The sequence below is a fragment of the Crassostrea angulata genome, chromosome 2, assembly GCF_025612915.1.
Source record: "Crassostrea angulata isolate pt1a10 chromosome 2, ASM2561291v2, whole genome shotgun sequence".
In the NCBI taxonomy this organism is placed as follows: Eukaryota; Metazoa; Mollusca; class Bivalvia; order Ostreida; family Ostreidae; genus Magallana; species Magallana angulata.
This window is the reverse complement of record NC_069112.1, coordinates 51,242,122-51,266,179: the sequence shown is the minus strand read 5'-3', so window position 1 is coordinate 51,266,179 and position 24,058 is coordinate 51,242,122. Positions and strand designations below refer to the sequence as shown.

The window sequence follows — 24,058 nt, the reverse complement described above, 5'->3', positions numbered from 1 at the left end:
GTTTTAAGTAATTTTGTGCAATGAATATATAACTTAAATTAATTAGATTAGAAATATATCATAAATGGAAAATTTAACGGAAAAAAGGAGTAAAGTCCCGGGGGTCTAGATACTTTTGGGTGGGGGATGGAAAGGGAGGGGGTCAGTCCTGTCCTCATGCATGTTCAATTCAAGAACAAAGATTCAATATTAAAACGAATCAACCCAAAAATGTATTGCAATCGAAGAATAGAATGACATATAGAAATTGCAGAAGCTATGATAATGGAAAATATAGCGCAGCAATATAAATAATATCAACTCATCGTTATGGTAATCGATGCCACAAAGAAGTCGCAAAAAATCAAATTGGAATAATAACTGTTTTTGTGTACGTTCATTGTACGCATCCTAGTATTCAATTTTAGTTGCTTTGACAAAACATTCCTTTTTGATAAACATATGTACATGAAAAAGATGGTATATAAACATGCATAAAGAGAGAGTTTATGTTCATGAAATCATCGCCTTCTCCCAGGGTGCTAGCACTCCCCCGAGCAGTAACAGCTGGTCAGAGAGATGTTGTCCAAGGCCATGTCTCCTTGGTACCCTGACCCAACCACTCCTTCAATTAAAATCTATAAAAACAAGGTGTAAAAAATGGTTTTAATTAATTGATAACGAGTTGCGCTACACAAATATTCTAGCTGTTTATAATCTATTGTATCATTTTAAGCCTGTCCTACCATATTTATGCATGTGTTCATGTATATGTTAAACAACAAGTTAATTTATCATCATATGACAAAAGTCAAGCTTATTATTTATTATCCAATTATCCTGTGTCTAATTGTATACAAATATATCAATAATATATCACTCTGTAAACTGGTAAATTATACTACATACTATATACTACATGTATATTCTATGATTATCTTATAACACCACTTCTTGACTTTGTATTTTGGAGAGGGTTTATATAGGCTTTGCCTGTTGTCTTATCCATTTGATTAATCAATAAAATATGTTTAATTGAAATATTTATGCATCACATTTAGTCGCTTTTTTAATAAAAATGCCTATTACCCCGCGAAAGAAGTGCAATTGAAATCGATGAAAGGGAAAATCTCCAAGATATCTTCATTGACCCCTTATCGTGTCTCAGTTGAAAAAATTAAGAGGTTCTTACGGGGATTTATGATATGAAATGTACATACATGTACATGTATCTTGATTATCTTTCTCCATTCAGATGTCACTAAGAATACCTCGCAGGCACGTAACATCGTTTATGAAAGTGAGAATGGGACCAGACTCAACTCAAAAATCTTTAAGTTAACAAAGAAAAAAGGAAGGGGGTATGCTACCTCCCAAAATCCTGATAATCTTAATCCAGGGGAGGGGGCGAGGCATAACTATATCTTCAATATCACTGCGTATTTCCTTATTTTCAATTCAATTTTTAACATGCTTTTATAAAAGTGATCAAGGAGCCAACTCCATGTTTACTCATTTTTTAATATGTATGCTGCGCTAAAAAGTAAAAAGTCTCGCATTAATTTTCAACGTTTATCATTCAAGTTTTTTTTATATCTCGCTTGCAATGCAAAATCCTTGTAAACTTTTAATTCTTAACCACATACTCAAACCTGACGAGCTAGAGGGGACGTTTTTCAAAGAGGAAATCTTAAGATTTTTTCATACTTTCAAATGAACATCGTTTGAACACTGATGTATTTCTAAATATCAGATCAATTAATTCAAATGTGTTGCATACATATCTTGGGACATAGTATAGAATTTAGAACTGGTGTTTTATCCATTATGAAAAAAAAATCCAATTTAAGCAACTTGAAGCCGTATCGTATGAATTCAATCGTTTTAACTATTTGATAATTGTGGCATTATATTTTAAAGTGTAATGATCATTCAATAATTAAAGCCAAATACAATACACAATGTAGTTAAACTTAACTAAAAATTCTTAATGCAATATCTATTTGCACATCATCGCAGTGTGTTACTTTCAGGCTGACAATAAACATATAACATGTACATGTTGTCAGCCAATTATTCTAACATCGTGGACTTTAACACATTTATCCTAAAGCAAAACGTTCAGCAAACTTTACACTACATTATCATTGCATACAAGGCCAGTAGTTGCAGTGACGCTTGTGATAGCGCTGACCTTTGACCTTTGTTCTCCATGATCTACGTTTACCTTTGAGCCCGGCTTTAGATCAAGATTCAATTCAAGACGGTTCCAATTTTTCCCCACGTTTCCAGACTTTTCAAAATGAACCTCCTCCTCGCCATCGTCAGTTTTCGTTTTGACAAGAAGTGTTCCCATGTGTTCACCAAGCATGTGATAAAACATTCGAAAGCAGTATCGTTCATCTAATCAAAAGAGATAAAACGAATTAACTATGCCTCCAGCTCGTTAGAATTTATTAAACTTGATAAAAATATTTAAAATTATCAAGAATAATTTGAAAAGTGCATTAACATTTTTCTATGTAAACTGAATACAATAAAGTTTATATTTTAACAAAGAAAAATAGAAAAGCTCTGTACATCTTTTAAGAAGGTCAATGAACTTCGGGCTTCATAGGATCACGTGACCAACAAAGTTCATATGCAGTGAACGTTTAAACAAATGCTATTCATGATATTTACTGTATTTCGTACGATTTATAGATTTGACCATTTTTCAATGGACTGACAAAGTGAGTTTTATTGACATGCATTTTCCCCTTTTTCGGGAGGAGGTTAACCTTCAAAGACAGCGTTGCTCTCCAGTATGGCAACGTCTCCAGATCTCTGGGGTCTGGAGGCCTCGGTGTATACATAGTAGTCCCCCTGCTCGGCGGCCTGGGGTCCGGTGTAGCGAGACCCCGTTCTTCCCTATGTATATAAGAGACAAATTGCAAGTAGTATGTCGTGTATCTCAATTATGCGATACATGTATTGTCCAACTGTAACATAGCAATGTACAAATATAATTTTAAGACTTCTCGATGGTATATGCTTTTTATCTAGCGAGTTTTCTATCCCCAGAAAAACCCATGAATGATATAGAACCATTTTAACAAGAGCATGGACTTTGGGTATTGGTGTCAAACAGCAATGTGACGTAGGCCTGACTATTTCATTGCTGCATGGCCACTGAACATAATATAACTAAAAGACTAATGCAAATCAGCTTTAGTCTTATTATCAAGAGAGAGACTTTCAACCACTTAAAATAAATAAAAGTCCAACAAAGAATCCTGCTTTTTATCATAGTGTTTTCATCTATTTATTTATTTTCATAGATCACATTTAAAGACTAGGAGTATAGATATAACAGCACCAGAGGGTTTTTTTTTAATGCACGCATACATGTATATTTTGGATTCGTCGGGGAGGGGGGTTGAAACTTTAAACGAATTCTATTTTTCATTTAACACAAATCTATACTACTATATTAAAATAATAGACTCGAATTTTTTGTCTTTAGTACCCAAAAATCGGAAGAATACAGTCTTTTGTTTTATATATTTTAAACATAATTGGTACTTGAAGATTACCAATTTGTTTTTTATTTTTTCTCAGTTAAGCTTCGCTAATTAAAAATCAACGAAAGTTCCTAAAGAAATCCCGGAAATCACCTGGATTTTTTTGGATTTTACAATCTTGCGCTTGCGCAAAACATTCACGCTAACGGGATTTTTAGTTTATGTTTCCACAATATCACATCTGCATGAATAAACTCAGAAATACGGGTAAATTTTCATTGGACTTTTGCTATATATTCTGTTCATATATATTAATGATTTCTTATGAGAGAAAGTATAAAATAACAAATATAGATGTACATTTCAACTAACTACTTACTTCTGTCTTCGAGATGACAAACATTTGATTACATGCAAAAAAGTTACATTATATTTGTTAGGAGAGTGAAGACGATAGAATATTTTTTATCATTAAAAATAATGTCCTACGGACCCAGTTTTTCAAAGAAAATACGTTTACATTGGTGAAAAGGTGTTCAATTCTTCCATTCTATGGATTGAAATTTGTAGTTGAAAGGTATTTGCAGTCTCAAAAAGGTTTGTTGTGATGAATTTGACTGTTATTTTCAAGGCAACTTCATTAACTTTCTCCAAAAGCGTTCCGGAGCGATTCTGCAATTTTCTGCTACACTACGGGCATTCTATCTGTGATGAGGGCCTTTCCCGAGACACAGATTATTCCAAATAAAAAAGGAAAGTGTAGTGAAATTAATAGCATTATTGTAGGCTTATAGCTTCGTTATGTAAATGTCAATAATAAGGTGTGTCGATGTACCTATTTCGGAAATGTCCGATATGCAATGTCAACCCGTGCACGCACGGGTCAAAGTCTAGTAGTGTTATAAACATTCAAAACGTACAATTAATCTTTGCACATCTCATTTGTTTTCTTAAATATTTTTTGAAGTGGCGCTGTCACACACATAAAAAGACTGTGGATCACATTTTAGTTTGAAAAATCGTCGAAAAAAAAGAGAAAATATTACTTTTATAAACCACATAAAAAGAATGTAGGGGGGGACTTGGGAAGGGGTGAAGACTTTATAACCTAGGGGGAGAGACACTTTATTTTTTAAAGTTTAATGGAAGAATCTTTTGGAAAGAAAGGGTGATAGACCGAAAATGATTTCGGCACTCTTTTGAATACCTCCTTTTTCACATTCTGTATCTAGCTTGATCCTCATGTGTTTTATTTTTTGTTTTAGTTGTAGAAAGAAATATAGAGAAAGAATGCATTAGTTTTGTATTAAGGAGTAAACTGCACTTTCAGAGCGATATATTTATATCCATATATACATGTTTGTGTTTCTTTTATAAATTATTTATGTTTTTATAAGTGAAATTAATAAGAACATAAATTTCTGATGAAATATCATACTTGATTTCTTTTTTTATTGATTGAAAAAAAAATGAATTATATCAACATTTACTAGCTAAATTGAGTCAAATGACAAGAAATAGAATCTAATTTTATTTTACCGATTTTCTTTTCCAATCAAAATCATCATTTTGAGAGTCTTCAAGGAAGCAATTGCTTTCCTCTTCTTCGAATGTGCATGCAAAATTAGCATCTATATGTAATACAAAAACATAATATAATCTTTAATATTGATGTCTATTCTATCATGATGTTTCTAGAAAATTAACAAATCCTAATTATATCTTCAAAACGTAAACGCTTTTCAAAAGTTCACAGAAACGACAAACACGCTCTTTACTGCTTTATTTATTTTAAACAGAATATAATATATAAATAGTGCCTGTTTAGGAGGGTAAGAGTTGAAATTGACACGCTGAGAAAACTATTGTCAACTGACACGGGTGTCAATTTCAACTCTTACCCTCCTAAACAGGCACTATTTATTTTATTATACTGAATGTCTTAATTTTAAAGAAAACTTTACTACTTTCATGTATAAATGACGTGAATTCATTGGCGGACCGTACGTGCATAGTTTACGCGCATGTAACAATTCGTTGTGTTACCCGTTGCTAAATGTGTTGTTAACGCTGGGGGTAATAGAACGGATTATCAACTGCGTCTAAACCAATCAGATTTCAGTATTTAACGTGAAAGTATGATAAAAAATACATAGTGCCTGTTTGGGAGGGTATCTGTTGAAATTGACACCCCAAGAAAACCATTGTCAACCTCCTGTTTGGGAGGGTGACTGTTGACTTTCGAGGGGTGTCAATTTCAACTGTTATCCTCCCAAACAGGCACTATTTATTTTGTTATACTGAATGTCTTAATTTTTAAGAAAATTTAACTGCTTTTAAATAGGAATAACGTGAATTCTACAGCGAACCGTACGCGCATAATTTTCGCGCATGTGACATTTTTTAATGTTACCCGTTGCTAAGTGCGTTGCTAACACTGAGGGTAATAGAAAATATTATTAACTGCGTCTTAACCAATCAGATTTCAGTATATAACATAAAAGTATAACAAAACTTGATGTCTTCCGTACACACCCTTTTCTGTTTGATCACACTTTCCAGGGCGCAGTAGAATGTTATCGATTGCCACCCTCTGTTTTCTAGCAATCACAACAATTGATATCTACAATGAAGAACCAAATAGCTAAAACCTACCATAAACGTTTCCAAATCGTTTTATCTAATATACTAAAATTTTGTTTTAGAATAATTCTTAAACAAAAAAAAAAATATGTAAGAAAGTTTCTTAAACATAATACAAATATATCTTAAGCTACACTGATCAGACCTGCAGATTCTGTATGGCGGGCAATGTGAGAGCTGCTGTGGTTTTATCTTTGTCATCTCCACTGAAACTCCCCAAAACCTCCCAGTCGTTTGTATCAGGATCATGGTATTCCCCTCGAATTTCAGAATATTTGTTCTTCTCGGAAGGACGAAAGAAAACAAACTGAAACTCTAAACAACGTTCTGCTTCTGTAACGAAAATAAACCATAAAAGATTATAGTAATTTTCACGTAATTTGCCATAATTGTAACATTTCTTGTGTTTGTAAACAGTTATTCATACCGACATAATATTGGTCTACTTTTTAACACCGCAAACTAGCGTTTGATGCGACATATACATGTATATAGCTTCAAAAATGCCTTATAGTTTTTTTTACACCGGAGCTTTGAAACGGAAGTACATTGTAACAGATGCAGCGTTTGTCGTCAAATCTTTAAACGCTCTTGGATCTTAAAAAAAATCCAAAGATAGTTTTACTCAGGGGGATGTTCGGCCATCTTGTACATTTGAGGATAAGAATGTAAACATTTCATGAACTGGCCTGTTTTTGCCCGAAACTGACCAAAACTGTTGCCAAAAGATATTAAAGCAATAAATATGAGATTCTGCATGCTGTTTTGTATGCAAATTATGAATACAAGAACAAGACAATGCCTATTTAATCACTTAAAACAGCTGTCGAACTGCGCAGCTACAGAATTATTTTGAAGATTTAAAAATCTGAAAAATATGTAAGGGATTTATTGGTGTCTTCTCTACATGGCTGCACATCCCCCTTAAAGCAGTCCTACACCATACCCCATATAAAACCTTCAGTATATATTCTTTATTGACTTCCTTTGCAATGTATAGAACAAACTATCTATTGTAATGTGTTTTGTGGGTTCTAACCACGAATGATATTAATTTTTCTTAACGTTACTTTACGTTTAGTTTGATTATTATAATTAAATGAAAATCACTTCACTTTGATCACAAATATGATTGAATGATATAATAAATTTTCCTTTTAACCCTCTGTGCTTGAAACCTTTATTTGTCTGAAACTCTACGTTCCAGCAAGTGTGCTGAACCAAAGCCTCCCAGACCGCAGTCTGAAACCTAGTGCCTTAAATCACTCTCTTGGCTTTGTATTAACTACTAGTACAGTACCGAAGAATATATAAATCTCAAATGGTCCGTCTGCATTAATTTGAGACACCGCAAATGAGACCTATAATTCTTACCCGTAGAGCTCCTTTCGCTTCTGCAGCAATCCGCCAACTGAACTCCGTTCAATAGCGCGCCGGCCTTTTATAGCCTCTAAAAAAATCGCTTTCCGTCACGTGACTCGGGATCATCGTAACGTTTTATATAATAACCAAACACAGTGGAAATTATCTGATTCAATGATGCTTTAATTAGAATATTTACTACACTATATAACAATTTGTTACTGGTTTATACGTATAAGTACAAGTTTCTTTTAAAAGTAAAAGAACTTCAAGTTGGCACACAATATAGTAAACCATTTTTCATTTTAATTCAACCTTTCTTTTATATCTGAAAGCCAGGTTTTATTATTTTTTGTTGTCATAGTGTCATGGTGATGCCTAAATATCAGGGTATCGTTATTATTTAATAACTTACCTGTAAGATCTACATTGATATCTAAAAAAGATCTTGCATCCATTTCCTCAAATTCCGCAGTATACAAAAATGGTGGCTGCAAAATTTCCCCTCGACCACTTTCCTACGAATTAAGTTGTTCAAATTTGAAAGCGCATTCTTCTACATAAGATTATATCGCGTTTTAAGATGCATCCTTAAAATAAAATTTATAAATATTAAAACTATGGGTTACTAACCTTTTGAAATTGAGTCTGCCACACAAATTCGGAACTTATACTTTCTTGGTAAAATATGCATTCCTCGAAAATACGATCAAACGTGCAGATGATTGTAGCATCAGCTGAAAATACACGTTTTCAAAATGTTGTATACATTTTATTAACTGTTCATGTAATTATTTATCACGTTTTCTTTATAGAACATGGGTACATATTCAAGAGCCATATCCTAGCATCAGTTGCCAAATGATTTATCTCAGCTTTTCTACAAAAATGGCTATCTAATTATGTAGAGAAAAATGTTTTCTATAAAATTTAATACATAAATTAAGACCTAAATGTCCTCATTCTCGTACCCCTTTTAAAAACGTGATCATAAAGAATTTTTAAGTCGTGAATTTTAGTTTTCAAAATGTCTTCAGCTTTTATTATCTGTAAGATATTGTAACAAATGGAAGATTCCAGAAGATTCCAGAAGATTTACTACGTAGCTTCTTTTTTTTACCATGTTTTTATCAAAGTCTGTTTTCTTGCAAGGTACATGTACAATCTGTAATAAATTGCTTCAATCTCTCTCTCTCTCTCTCTCTCTCTCTCTCTCTCATGAAATACTTGAAGGAAGGCATTTAAAAACGCATTACCGCATTTGTTCATACCAAATGTTGTTAAAATTGGCCCAGTGGTTCTAAAAATAAGTATAGTTTGTAAAAAGGTTACGGATGGACAGACAGAGAGCTAAATGCCAGGGAAAAAGTAACCTGAGTTAATGAAAATGATCACTAAATTTTCTCATGCAGTCATTTATTGAAATGTTTTAAATGCTTACCTGTTACTTCGTTACAGGTTGGTCCACTAAATCCAGGCTTACAGTGACAAATGAACTCCCCTGGCGGCTCCAGTGATTCACAGGTACCGCCGTGTGTGCACGGGTTATCATAACACACTATACAAATAGAAAATCAAATACATACATACTCTCTCTCTCTCTCTCTCTCTCTCTCTCTCTCTCTCTCTCTCTCTCTCTCTCTCTCTCTCTCTCTCTCTTTACTGTGATCGTATACTATTTTCTGCAAATCAATTACCCCAGTCGTCACATTTCCCAGGCAAAACAGCAATTTCATCCAGTATCGTTGTATGGTAACCGGCGACGTATCGTAAATATAACTGAAAATTTAAGATGGCTACGGTTACCAATAGTTCTCACAAATAGAACTGACTCTCAACAACTTATCATCGCCGCATAACTCACCTGCAGGCCGTCAACTGGTGGAATATCGAGGGAAGCGAATTCATAAGTCCAGCTAGCGAACTCCGAACCCTTGAATGACTGCAAGTGTGTCCACTTGTTGGCGGAGGACCCTCTGTAGTGAACACTGATTTCAGAATCCCCAGCTTCCTCGTCAGTTGACGCAAAGAAATACCGAAAGTGGAGACACCGATTTGCTGCTGTTAGAAACAAAGACCTCCACGAGATAAATATCTACCACTCAGTCAACTGAATGTTAATTGAAAGGTTTGGAGAGATGACACCGGCAGAACTATGTCATTCGGTCACTGATCAGTTACAATGTTACATCTCAAGCTCATTGACTGAATGTCAGTAGTCCTCATGTATGTGTTACGATTAATGGAGGCTCTTATGTTTAAATCTTAATCTGTTCAAACAGTTAAAAGCTGGTATGTTTTAAAATAAAATATGAAATGGCATCTTAGAGGATTCTATGAACCAACTAAAAAATTTTATCGACTTGGAATTACATGTATATAAAACTCTTCTAATAATAATTATAGCGAGAAATTGAAACAATCAATTTCTGAGGAAACAGAACTAAGTTATAAAGATCAAGCCAAGTGAAGGCCAACATCAACGTAAGAGATCGATATGACTGAATAACTAACTTTCAAAGTTTGCATGCGTCTTCAGTCTCGCTTCCTTTCCAAAATCCTCTGCAAACATGATCAAATAAGGATGGCCAGCTCTGTTTCCGGGAAAGATACCCTTAAACAAAAGAAGCAACAATTTTTAAAAAGAAATAAAGAGAGAATGTTCCTCGTTCCCATTCTGGAGTACTACATGATCTAAAATACATTGGCGGATCCAGAGGGGGGCTTCCGGGGGTTGGAACCCCCCCTTTCTCTGGGACATATGAATTTTTTTGAAAACGTTTAATTAATGCCTATTCAAAGGCAATTTTTCCCATTTATATTAGAAATTCTCTAATTATCTCAAATAAATGCTTTTAAAATTGCTTATTTAAAGAATTTCGTACTGCGTCCCATAATTTTGTTTTTATATATGAAAAAACCCTATCGATTTTTCATCGAAAATAAAGTACATTGTACTCCCCTTCAGAATCTGGTGTTTATTACACTGAGTAAACGTGGAAAAGTAAAGAAAAAATACATAAAACTAAGCAGTATCACTAAAAACAAAGATTTATAATAACATCTTCAATGTATTTTCTACTCTATTTCTTTTTTTTTTAAATTGATTTTAGTTCAAACAGATTTGAACTGACGAGCCATCGAGTAAAATGACGCTCAAGTACGAGTACACGCATTCGTTTTACTTTAAAAAGCCGGTTTTAAATGTATTGTTTAGTTAATTAATTAAAATAATTATAATATATGAGTTTTACTTCGTTTCATACGAAAAATTACACGACCCGCTTATGCGGGTTATGCTATTTTTCTGGAATGCTAGCTACCTTTATACTGTCCTTTACAAAAATTCAGATTATTGATAATTTGTACATGACAATTGTCATGTTGTATGTTTTATTTGTTAAAAATAAAATATATCGAAAAGGACAATACCCACATGAAACACAAAAGAAAGCCTTTTTTTGTTTCCAAGAATCGGAAATTCTGTTACAAAAATACCGTGTAAAGGGTTTATATGTAAACCGTTATAAAAATGCCCAACTTTCAAAACTTTTTTAAATATGATCGCATCTGTACTAGTGCCGGATGATGTAACGCACCTATTACAGAGGTCACATCAAGTTCAATTACTTTTACCATTGTATTACACACGTACCATCTACTCAGCAGATAAATTATCCCCTTTCTTTTGCCATATCCTATCATTTAGATCTTTATTTAAGAAGACAATCGATAGAAATCAAAATCGATAAATAGTTCAGAATTTAAAAACATCAAAGACATAAAAAAATTACCAAAATATCCATTTTTATAATAGTTTGTCGTAATTAGTCTGACGTTTATTAAATACAGTTGTATACGCACGGAAAACGTTCAAAAAGTCCTCATTTATTGACAAATGATGAATTTTGTACATATTGGTTTTCATCAAATGGAACCCCCCCCCCCCTTTTCCAAATTGCTGGATCCGCCTCTGAAATACATGCATGAACAATAAACGGCCTTTAGAAAGACAGTTCTAAGTGAAGGCATCTATTTGTAAACGTCTTGAGTCAAAGTGTGAAAATTTAAAGAAGAAAAACGTCAGGCATCTCGCAGTCGACTTAACAGCTGGATGAACTTTCAGCATCGCTACTACTGGGAAAGATAAAACAAATTACCTTAAATCTTATTGAAATGTAGTACTTACATAGGAGCTGAGTGTCCAGTTCACCTCAGAGTCCGCTTCCTGGACAAACACACATGACTGAAAATCGTCATTAAACGAGCAGCTTGTCATGGCTTTTGCTAAAATGTGGTTTAAAAAAAAAAAGGTACAATGTATTTGTGTGTTAAAAATACAAATACCCTGAGTATCATCAATGGAATCATCTTAAATTCATGAAAGACAATTTCTGCAAAATGTCAATTTTATTCACAGGTTCGTATGAACGGAATTCTTGAATTTACTTGTATAATTGAGACTGAATATTTTTTGCATGATTCATTGAGGGTGTCGAGTATATAAAGGATGAAGGTGCCTAACGAAATAATTCAAACTTGAGTCATAACGAACTATCCTGGTACCACGGTATTAATTAACACTCTCAAACTGTAGACAGGAAACAACATGACATTACTTTAATCTTTAGAATACCACACAACCATTACCATATAAACTAAACCGTATCTGTATCATTCTAAATATATGACGGATTCTCTCCTACCTGAAAAGTAATTACAGGTAGCGCCCGAGAAGCCATTTTTACATCTACAATGAAATCCTCCATTTTCTAGCTCTAAGCAATCGCCGCCATGTAAACAGGGTCTGCTCACACATCCTAATATAAAGAGAATTCTACTACAGTTATTGCCGAGATCAAAGAGATGCCGCGGACATTATTCTCCAATATACCACGAACGTCATCAGTAAATTATCAGATCAGAAATACCTATTTGTCTCGCACTGATCATGAAAGTACACCTTCAAACCGTTAATTTTTTTTTTAAACCATGTCAATTTCACGTGTTAGTTCCAGTCAAAACGATGTGTATTGCCTCAAATGTTTATTTTTAAGAGATCAATGCGGCTGTTCCTAGGACCTCCCTAGCACATTTTCACTGCGTGTTTTTACATAAAATATATAACGTGTAGTAGTAATTATCGTATTAAATTGCCCTTAAAATATCAGGAACATGATTCAAAGATATTTTATAAATAAGTAAAGAGTATTAAAAATCCAAAGAAAAATTTTGTCGTCTGCATGTGATTCTTTTGATCAATACACATGTAAACATTACTAACAAAACCATTGGGGTTACACGGAACAGCTGTCAAAATGACCTAGATCGTCTCTCTATAGGAGAAATGATCTGTAGAAATACTGAGCTGTTAGTAGAATAGAAATAAAGTTCTTGTTATCGTGAATGTTGCAGGATAACCTCCTCGGTCTCGAAATGTTGTTTGAAATATAAAAGCCTCGGCTAACGCCTCGGCTTTTATATTTCAAAACAACATTTCTCGACCTCGGAGGTTATTCTGCAACATTCACGAAAACTCGTACTTTATTTCTCAAACAACAAGACCAGTTTCAAAGGTTATACAATTAAAAATAAGTTCATAATACAGTTATTATTGTAAAAAGAAAAACCATTATTTGTTTTATTAGTATTTCCTCTTTGACCTTCCTTAATGTAGGCAATATTTTATACCTAGCCCCCTGTTTGGTCACGTGAGATACAACACACTGAAATATTTGGGAAGGCACTGTTTTTGTGATATATATTGGGTTGTAAATTCTAACAGAAAAGCAGCGTTTTTTGCAATATTTTTAAAGATTAGATCATAACAAGTTAGGTGTAAAAATTAAGAAAAGAGTTAAAGGGGTATGGTCTCGATTTTAGTCAAATTCTACATTTCTGTTTTTATTATTTACAATGCTTCAGGAAAGCATTTCCATCAATCAAATGAAATTTGAGAGTCAGTCGTAGAGTTACAAGCAAGATACAGGGCTCGGAATTCTTTGTCATGTAAACAAGCCTCGTGCCCTGTTTCTTGTTTAGTACATAGGTTCAATGTACCGGTAAAATCTTTTTCAAGCTAATTTTTCTTTTTTCCACATTTTAAGCATAAATAAGTAGTTTCTGACGTTTAACACATTCATTTTAGGTCTTAAACTGGCATTTTCACTTCAACATTCAAAATGTAGACAAAAGTTCAAGGAATAGTATTTATTTTCACAAAATTTTATTTTTTGAAAAACAAAACAAAAAAAAACAAAAGGGATGACTTGGTAATTTCATTATTGTCAATAATTTTTGCAGCGGATACACATTTCGGAGGAAAAAATAACAAAATAAAACACATGTAGCATGTAAACGCATAATTTATCTTGTGTTTATGAATTGTTAGAATGCATACCTTTAATTCAGAAGAAGGCTTTGTATGAGTCTATTAGTACCTAGCATACGACTGATTTTATACTTTATATTCTCTTCTATATCGCATAGAAGAAAACCTCTTGATTCGTTTTTCAGTGTACAAGAATTAATTTCATTAGCGAAGTACTTATATTGATTTTATTTCAGATTTCGACAGCATTGAGAAGATTTCAGACCTGAAGAATATGCCTCCAGTTTGACATCAAACCCCCGACCCGGAGTCCTGGACCTTAAGCTGTTGAATCTGATCATCATGACGGACGGGTCGCCATGTATCGCCTTCCTGAACACAGTCCCGCCCACCGTGCCACATTTCCTGTGTTATATAGTTTACACCTTATAAATGTGCATACCTGTTCAAAATTGTTTGAATGCTTAAAGAATATTATAATCAAGTTTCAGCCAAGAGAGAGAGAGAGAGAGAGAGAGAGAGATTTTCTCATTTTCTCACTCCTTTCCTGGAGCTCCAATCAGATAGTCCCTGAATTCCAGCCAATGATAACAGTCGTATTTTGAGCTACTCGGGAGATCCATATCTAGAATTGTAGCCTTAACTCTTTTCCCAGTTGGTGCCTGATAAGAAACACGATGAACTTTTAACACAATCAACATATAAATTGCCACATTTGCAAATATAATGATACACTGCATTTTTAAAAGCATAGAATTTTACAGATATGAAAAATCTTATTATAAGAATTGGTGATAACTGCATTGTGAATATGATGCGCTCCTGTTTTGATATGTACAGAACAGTATCATTTTACAGAGCTTTACAGACTCCTGTATTGTGTCTGGTTTGTCTAAGATTTGTAGTAGAGAGGCGTAACGCTTATGTATCAAGCAACGAGACAATCACCCCCTCCCTTTACGGTAAGTTTTTCATTAAATTAAAATTTTATGATTCATAGACTTCACTGCTTTCTTTTTATGCTACTTTCAAATATCATAAACATATTTAGAAAGTTCAACGTGAAGGTGGGTTTTTTTTTCTATCCGACGAATTAATTTTTTTTAAGTCTACAATTTTTCGCAATCACAGAGTTTAATTGCATTTATTGTAGGAATATCTTAATTTTGTCAGGAAGGGTTACATCAAAAATAAGATCGTCACTTATTTTGTTAATTTTTGATAATTATGTATGTAAATTATAATCGTTTATGCTGACTATATTCAGGTTCCATGAATGCGTGTTTCAACATTTCGTTTTTTTATTATTTCTAATCATGCAAAAGCCACTTGAGAAGAGTTTTCATATCATCAAAGTTACGGTTAAATCATTCTTGCACATCAAACTCCAAATCACATTCATGTATTCAATTATAATGTGTTTAATGACAGTATACACTTAATTATATATTCTATTTCCCCTAGGTACAAGATATCTTGACAGCATATTAAATGCCAGATACAAAGCACCCATTTATTTGCAGTCCTTTCTCTTCCCCACCTGTTGAATATATTCCTTGTGAATTGCATGCGTGCATGGGCATCGGGGCTAAGAATATTTGAAATTAATGTCATATTGTAAATTTTGAATTTACCATGTGGCAGTAACTACAAAATTTGGTTGTCATGTTGTAAATTTTGTATTTCCTGTCCTCCGGTAAATTTACAAAATGACATTAACTCTGCACAAAATAATCTTATTGATGAATGATCAGTGAAGACATATGCTGTCTCGTATATATTTGCACCGCAGTAAATGTTACTAAACGCATTTGGTTGGTAAAGTAGCTTAGATGATATATCATTGTAAATTACATACTATAATCAGCCACGTGCATAACAGGCCTGTGTCGTAGTTGTGAAGGCTGATGTTAAAATGCATCTCATCTGTCACGTGCATGATGCCGCCACAACCTATAAAGGATTTTCTTGAGGCATATATATAATCTGTTAACGATCTGTCCGTTTTGGTTTAAAGAGTGAATTTACAGTTTAATTTTTGTGAAAAAAAAAGGAATACAATTCAGTTGCAACACAAATTTCGATCAGCCTGCCTACTTAATCATTAGTAAAAGTTAAAGTTCGCGTGCTTAGTCTACATTATGATGTAATCTTTTATACGTTAAACAGTTCTTTTTTCTAACCGAGGAAAGGTATGCGAACCCTAAATTGTTTTCCCCTCAAATGCTGATCAATTTCACATGTTGATAAATTGATTTTTTGCTCTTTTAAATTACTTTCGATTAATTAGAGTAGCTTAAATCATAAGCCAAAGTTAACTCAACGTCGCGTGCTCAGTCTACTTTGTGAGGCCATGTTTCATATGTAAAATAGTTTTGTCTGAGGAAATAACCGAGGAAAGGTTTTAACGGAGCCTTCTTTTGCAAGATTCAAACCTAAAAACATGTTGGAAACTGCGCAACATTAAAGCCAGGCACATTAATGGAAGAAGAAAAAGATTGATGCGAGAAATGTGTGGTTCCTGCTGCGCTAGCGGGCGTACCGTGAAACATATCACATGTAGATACAATGAAAACACTAACCTGTGGTAGTGTTTAACTGAGAACACTAACCTGTGGTAGTGTTTAACTGAGAACAATCTGCTCCCTGTAGTCCGTCTGGACAAACACAGCTGCACACTGAACCCGACTGTTTCACTACTCCGCCATATTGACACCGGGTTTGGCAGTCCTCTTTAAACGATATATTTTGTCAATTATTGTTTGTTTATTCAAATGAATTTTTTTTTTTAGCATTTGTTTAAATCTTATCAAAGTATCATGATTATAGTAAGTGGATTACTTTCCCAATGTAAATAATAAACAACTGATTGACTGGCTGTGTCAGTTGATGGATGTTTTACTAATAGTTAGTTAAAAAATGTTACACTAGTCCTTGGTGGAGAGTTGTTAATATGGTAGTAAAAGTACACTGAAAATAAGCGGATAAAAGTTACAATGAGGTAATTCGACTATACGATTTACTTGATTGTAGGTGGACACATTGTTAGAAGAGTAGTTAGCAGATAGATATTACACTGGTAGTACTTGCAACTGGAAAACTGTTACACTGGTAGTAATTGAGAAAAATGTTCACTGGTAGGTAGTGTATACATTTTACATTGATAGCAGTCTAATTTACTTGTGCACTGGTATGCTTCGTTTATTTCTGAGATGTCGTTTAGATCCAGATTGTCTTTGATATTAGTTGTTAAATATTCGAGAGAGTTTTCTTGTAACTCCATAGTTTTCTTTTCTTCATCTAATCCAAAATCCTGAAGAAACATCAACAAAACTTAGATTAAATTGCATATTGAACAATTCATCACATCGTCCCTGATATTTATCATACTATTACAGCAAAACAATCCTGGTGGTTATTCTTAGATTACCATGTGTTTGACGTTGACGGTACGAGTATTCCCGTAACGTTCGTACCGTAGTCAGCTATCACAAGCCGTACATGTACCTTCCGTGCATACTGCATCAAACCCTACATGTACCTTCAGTCCATACTTTTTAGGCCTTACCTTCAGTCCATGCATAAAGCAATACATGTACCTTACTTTTTAGGCCCTACCTTCAGTTCATGCATCAAGCAATACATGTACCATCAGTCCATACCGCATCAAACCCTACATGTACCTTCAGTCCAAACTGCACCAAGCACTACCTTCAGTCCATACTGCATCAAGCCCCGCGTACCTACAGTCCATACTGCATCAATCCCTACCTTCAGTCTATACTGCATCAAGCAATACCTTCGGTCCATACTGCATCAAACCCAACATGTACCTTTTGTCCATACTGCATCAAGCCCTAACTTCAGTCCATACTGCATCAAGCCACGTGTACCTTCAGTTTACACTGCATCAAGCTTTAACTTCAGTCCATACTGCATCAAGCCCTACCTTCAGTCCATCCTGCATCAAGCCCTCCCTTCAGTCCATCCTGCATCAAACCCTACCTTCAGTCCATACTGCATCAAACCCTACCTTCAGTCCATACTGCATCAAGCTCTACCTTCAGTCCATCCTGCATCAAGCTCTAACTTCAGTCCATCCTGCATCAAGCCCTACCTTCAGTCCATCCTGCATCAAGCCCTACCTTCAGTCAATCCTGCATTAAACCCTACCTTCAGTCCATACTGCATCAAACCCTACCTACAGTCCATACTGCATCAAACCCTACCTTCAGTCCATACTGCATCAAGCCCTACCTTCAGTCCTTACTACATCAAGCTCTAACTTCAGTCCATACTGCATCAAACCCTACCTTCAGTCCATACTGCATCAAGCCCTACCTTCAGTCAATCCTGCATCAAGCCCTACCTTCAGTCCATACTGCATCAAGGACCAGAGATCGTACGGCCGATCGTTCACTGTATATCCCATATCAAAATTGTATGATTGAGAAGGTTGTGTGTTGTCCCATCGAATTCTGATGTTATCTGCTCGATCACTTCTGGACTGTTCGTGTATAGCTCCCATACAATGTAGCATTTCATGGAGAACGGTGCCCATCTACACACAAGGAGAAAAATACACATCAATCAGGAGAACAAAACTGCTTATTTAGTTAAGAATTTCATTGAAACAACTTGCCAGACATCAGTTGTCTCATCACCTACTTCTAAACAACCGTCAGCGTCTAGAGATATTGTTTGCATGCCACCAATTCGACCAATATATGAAGAACACCTACAAGAAAGGAATACAAACTGTCATGTCACATATCATATTATCCCCAATACCGACTCAGATTACAATTAGCATTTTGTATACATCTCTTAATAGAAGTATACTTTTGATCTATTTATCATGCACTTTTGGTAGTCTCTTTTGGAAATACTGGTACACTTTCAAAGCGATTTCAATTCAAAATGCAAGCATTCAAATGAAACATACACATTGTACAAGTATTATGTTGATGAATGTGGTTAGTTTTAAAAAGCTCATCAACGTCTTCTCTTAGGAATAGGTTCCTACTTACTCTGGTTGGTTCTGAAAAACTACGTAGTCTTTTTGTGTGGTCCGTTCCACCCAGCGAACACAGGACTCCCTCTGAATGATGTCTACAGCTCCCTTTATCAGTCTAATTGCCAGACGTTTAGAATTACCTTAACAAAGTATTTAAAAACGTTTAACAATTAAGGTTCAAAACATTTAAGAAACTGCACATTTCTATTCATATTTAGTGTGTTGATAACTATGGTTTACACAAAGCGTTGAACTTGTTACCGTAAGAGTCTTCGTCTATTGTATAGGGAATAACTCCTCTCCGCCACACCGCTCGTTTGATTCCAAAGTTTCTTGACACAGAGTGCGTTTGCAATCGTTTCAGGAACTGAAACTTCGTGAATGTTTAGAATTAATTAATCTTTTAATATTTGCTTAGTTTGCTCATATCATGCGAATAAAATCAAATATTTACATCCACCAAGCATGACATCCTCCGTTTATTACGGAAATTAATTGTAATTCATAGCTCTGTAGAAACCGACAGGACTGAAAACTACACGCCCCGTTTTATCAATTAATCGAAACCTTCATCGACCTAAGAAAAATCACGGACTGCACGATATAACAATAATCATGGTCATGTCAAACTCAGATTCCCAAGGATGACTATTTGTCAATTTCTTATAGCTAGCGAACAAATAAGTTACCGAATTTTACTTACTTTTTACAATTATTTTATAATTTTGTTAAGAAAAGAGGTAAATATAAAATATAGAATGTTTTATTTGATGATTCATGCGGGTTATGAAGGTAGCGATCATTGCAGAAAAAAACCCTATGTATAATGCTAACGCGGGTTATGTGTTTTTTCTGCAATAACCCTACCTTCATATCCCCGCATGAATCGCCAAAAGAAAGCATTCGATTATTATAATAAATATAGAAGTATATTTTCTTTTTACATTTATAATTGGTATACATATATTTACTTGTTCCTTTATAACTTGATTTAAAGTTAGAGACTATCAGATCTCTACACAAACAAATAAATACAATTACAGCGATAATGACTTTCTCATAGATTTCTAAATTATAATATTTACATATTATAAAAAATAATATAACAATTAAGTCAGCAAAAGTCGCTTTCTTTGCCAACAATGTCGGTAAGCCTTCAGAAAAATAAACGTGTTTTTTACCTCAAAGCATTACTTTCTTAAATGAAAATCACACAGAATGATTATCTGTTTTCTTTATATGTTTTAAAGAATAAAGAAAAAAGACCTTGTTGTGAGCCCTGTGTCTGTCCAGGAGCTCTGCTTTGTGTTCAGTCTTGTTGTATGGGTGGATGTTCGTTGGCTGCAACCAAAAAAATAACCACAGAGTAAACAGCATAAACAGGACATCTTTCGCGGTGAAGATGTTTCCTGTAACAGAGACCCTGAAACTCTACGTGAAGAGGGTGGTATCAATGATTTATTTCTCTCCTAAAAAAGATACTCGTGCTTGTTATATGATTATATCTATACAATTTGTATTGTTCTGATCCTTTCAGATTGTCGTTTAACAGTATTTCACCTGAGCTCCAATATAATGAATTTCCCTGTGCTTTACATGTATCAGTAAAAAACCACTTGATTTTGTTGCGCCGGTATACAGCGTACTAAATTAGCGATCTGTTTAATTTTTTGACAAACAAATCAGGTGAATGAGTTGCAAAGCATTGTGGGCTACTACAAGTTTAAGTGTATACAAAGCGTATTGAAAAAAATATACCATTTTGAATTGTACATCCTTTGGAAACTCATTTTGAATGATTATTCAGAATTTATTAATAAATATGGACAATTATGTTTCATCTTTTATTGCTGCTATGATAAGATTTAAAACAAATTGCATATGAGGCCTCATATTAACCTATTTAAACCCCATCATCAATGTTCAAAAGACAAGTATGCCCTATTGAATTAGAGGCAGTCAGTACCGTTTTTCACGGTATACCCCAGGTTTGGGACAACTCTAGTACTTATAAGCTTGTGTACCCGACCTGTTTATGTATATCTAACCCCTTACTATGTCAATTTTTTTAGTTATTGCAATGGTATATATAATAGATCATATGTAAAGTATCTAAAGTTTATGCTCTTATATTACATGTACCTGCAAACAGAAGCATGGTACAACTGTAGTGTGATGTGTATTTAAAAACTTCCGACAAAATACAAAGTTTTACAAAGTAAGCTGTTATCCTTCACCAAGAAGACAGATAATGTAAATACAACATATATCTTTTTTGCTGAAACTCACATATCAGATCAATGAAAACTAATACATATGTGATCATGTATTTTGTACTGTATTTCTCAACGGAAAACTTATCTTATTTAATGGAAAACATCGGTTATTTTGTTTTTTTTCACCGAAATAGACATTTACTTAATGTTGTAAAATGAGAAAGACACATGGTATATAAGCAAGAGCTGGTTGTAAAGATATAAGTTAAAGACCCATTGCCTCCCTTTGTGGTGACATGTTGGTGTTTATGTATACATTACAATTAAAGAGAAATCTGTCTGACCAAGTCCTTTGTTAAATACAGAGGGTTTCCGTGGTGAAGGTCGGACTATTGTGCCTGTGTTTTTGATGAGGGTTGTACATTATTGAAATAGATATGAGACCTCTACCCACCTGATGGTGCCCGTCTGGTAGGTCAACAGACTGTCTCTCCGCCTCGTTTTCAGCTTCAGACTCGGGGTCAAGATCCTACATTTTAAATCGACAAAGGTCAGTTTGTTTTCACAATATCTTTTCTCACTCAAAACATGGGTAATGCTTGAACTATGTTAATTTTATATGAAGTAAAGAATAATCCTTACACACACACACACACACACACACACACACACACACACACACACACACAGATATATATATATATATATATATATATATATATATATATATATAAAATATTCTGATAGTTTCATTTCATTTTGATTTCGTCGTTTTGTTTCGTTTCGTTTCATTTCTTTTCGTTTAGCTTCTATTTCGTTTCGTACTTTACAGGTCCCCCTCAAAACATTCATCCTATCTACATAATTCATGCAATCATAAAATTATAGCTATTTAGTTCTTGTTCATCCTTAATAAACAATGTAATATACTGCTCATTGCTGAAAGCGTTTAAATAATCTTTAATAAAAATAAATCGTTACAAAAACTTTTACAAGTCAAACATAGAGGCGCAAAAACTGTGCTTCCTTCTATTACTAGTAAATAGTTAAAGAGCATTACAATTCATTTTAACCGCAAAAACGCGGATTCAATTTTATAATGTTGAATTCGACCATTTCGCCGTTCGTCCAAAGATTACTGCAACATTGTGTTCTTGTTGAGCGTGCCCAGTATGTAACTCCCATAAGCCAGTCTTTCTACTTTCACAGAGGATGAATTTGAATTTTTGCTGTTAATGTGCAGTTATTTTCTCTAAAAGAGTTCAAGCTTGAAGTAAAAAAGCCGCCCTCTTTAACTATAAATAAAATTCAGTATTGCGGGTATTATAAAAGGAATTCATAAACAGTGTCACTGACAGTGTCATATACACAACCTATAAATGCACTCAGTGATGCGGCTTTTACAGAAGGAATGCATTAACAGTGTTATATACACAACAGACCCAGCTTTAAAGATTTATCGCCACGATTTTAGCTGAAAACTGTCAAATAACTTTCAATTGCCTTTTAATGTAAATCAGCAGACTTGCTACAAAAACCATGACTATGTAGGAACACAGCCGCGAGGTGTCAACAAATTTTAAACGTCTTTTATACAATAAAAGTGTATAAAAATTACCAATGTAAAGCCACCATCTTATATATCTATCAGAGTCAATTACTTGCATGTTCTAAGTCTGGGTCCAGGTTTACGTTGGCTTGGGTTGGTACGGGGTTCCGTCGGCTTGCCTCCCGGGACAAGAAATCACGGAGCAGAGTATGCAGGTCTTCATTCTTTCCAGACGGTTCTAATATGAAAGAAAATTTGACTTCGCAAGGATTTCTTCTTTTTTGCAAAAACCTCATAAACCTATCTTTTTTTAATTTTTGTAGTATGCAACACATGATCATTTCGCCATAATTTAAATCAAAACAATTAATTTACAAGTTTTTGCGATTACATTCTTTACTGTACTTTACATTTTACATCTTTCCTTTTTGTTTGGAAATCAATACTCATACTGACCATTTCCTGATCTCCTGAGAAGCGATGAACAAAGATTAACTGCAACAAAACCCACCAGCAAGATGGACACCCTCCTCATTGTCTGAAGAAACGTAAATGTCTTGTGTCTGCATTCAGTTCACCACGTTTTGCTGGGCTGATATATTCGAGGTGACTTGAGTCGGTTATGAAAGCGATCTGTGTCACTGATTAGACACCCGACATGGTTGTGTGTGCAATATTATGTCACTCGTGGAAGTAATGTCAATTCAGAGAAAATAGGGCAAATCTTGTATACTCTTTTTAGATACTTTTTTGTTAAAGTCAAGATTTGACGTCGACGCTGTTGCCCAGGCCGGGGCTTGAACTCAGGCAAAAATTGAACGCAATAGCTATTGCGTTTAAACGCAAAGAACATAGCGTTTAAACGCAAAATATTATTTCGTTTAAACGCAAACTATTATTTCGTTTAAACGCAAAGCTAATATTGCGTTTAAAAGCAATAATTTTTGCAATTCAACGCAATAATTTTGTGATTAAACGCAATAATCGTTGCATTTAATCGCAAAAGGTATTGGGTTTAAACGCAATAGCTACTGCATTTTATTGCAATTTTTTTTTAATTTGAACATGACTTTTTTATTCAGACCCAAAGAAGAGGTTTAAGTTGTTAGGACATACTTATATTATGCCACAATCATCCGTCAATCTGTCCATTAAATGTAATGTTAGACATTTCTCGTCGTGCTCTCTCCTTTATTAGATCACCTGAGCCAAAGGCTCAAGTGATCTTTTCTGATCACAATTTGTCCGTTGTCTGTCGTCGTTGGCGTCGTCGTCGTCGTTGTTGTAAACTTTTCACATTTTCATCTTCTTCTCAAGAACCACTGGGCCAATTTCAACCAAACTTGCCATAAAGTATCCTTAGGTGAAGGGGATTCAGGTTTGTTCAAATGAAGGGGAGATAATTAGGAATAATTAGGAATTAGTGAAAAAGTAATGGTGTATTTTAAAAATGTTCTT

The 24,058-nt window shown here is 34.3% G+C and overlaps 1 protein-coding gene across 2 annotated transcripts; it reads right to left on the bottom strand.

The window, feature by feature from the left end:
• Positions 1-52: 52 nt before the first annotated feature.
• Positions 53-23,232, bottom strand: LOC128173181 (uncharacterized). 2 transcript variants are annotated; one of them, XM_052838897.1, is made up of 27 exons: positions 23,057-23,232; positions 22,717-22,838; positions 21,506-21,580; positions 20,102-20,176; positions 19,097-19,208; positions 18,849-18,975; positions 18,487-18,556; positions 18,188-18,379; positions 16,999-17,131; positions 16,431-16,550; positions 15,677-15,771; positions 14,359-14,480; positions 14,084-14,223; positions 12,194-12,307; positions 11,677-11,774; positions 10,002-10,101; positions 9,352-9,548; positions 9,185-9,266; positions 8,929-9,045; positions 8,121-8,224; positions 7,903-8,005; positions 6,271-6,458; positions 6,018-6,105; positions 5,022-5,113; positions 2,760-2,889; positions 2,207-2,382; positions 53-617 (listed from the first exon to the last, which is right to left on the bottom strand). In XM_052838897.1, exons 1-27 carry the CDS (start codon positions 23,133-23,135, stop codon positions 522-524), a joined length of 3,147 nt encoding a protein of 1,048 aa, XP_052694857.1. In that variant the 5' UTR covers positions 23,136-23,232; the 3' UTR covers positions 53-521. The 2 variants fall into 2 exon arrangements, with proteins under 2 accessions (XP_052694857.1, XP_052694858.1); XM_052838898.1 differs by having other exon boundaries at positions 19,097-19,202.
• Positions 23,233-24,058: the final 826 nt, after the last annotated feature.

What these genes read in the sequence shown, in the direction of transcription:
- LOC128173181 (XM_052838897.1), bottom strand. Translation starts at nt 23,135, where the DNA reads ATGAGGAGGGTGTCCATCTTGCTGGTGGGTTTTGTTGCAGTTAATCTT. An exon ending in CGAAGCATACCAGTGCACAA is followed by an intron (nt 16,551 to 16,998) that starts GTAAATTAGACT and finishes TATCGTTTAAAG; the next exon opens with AGGACTGCCAAACCCGGTGT. An exon ending in ACTGGACACTCAGCTCCTAT is followed by an intron (nt 10,102 to 11,676) that starts GTAAGTACTACA and finishes CTTTTGTTTAAG; the next exon opens with GGTATCTTTCCCGGAAACAG.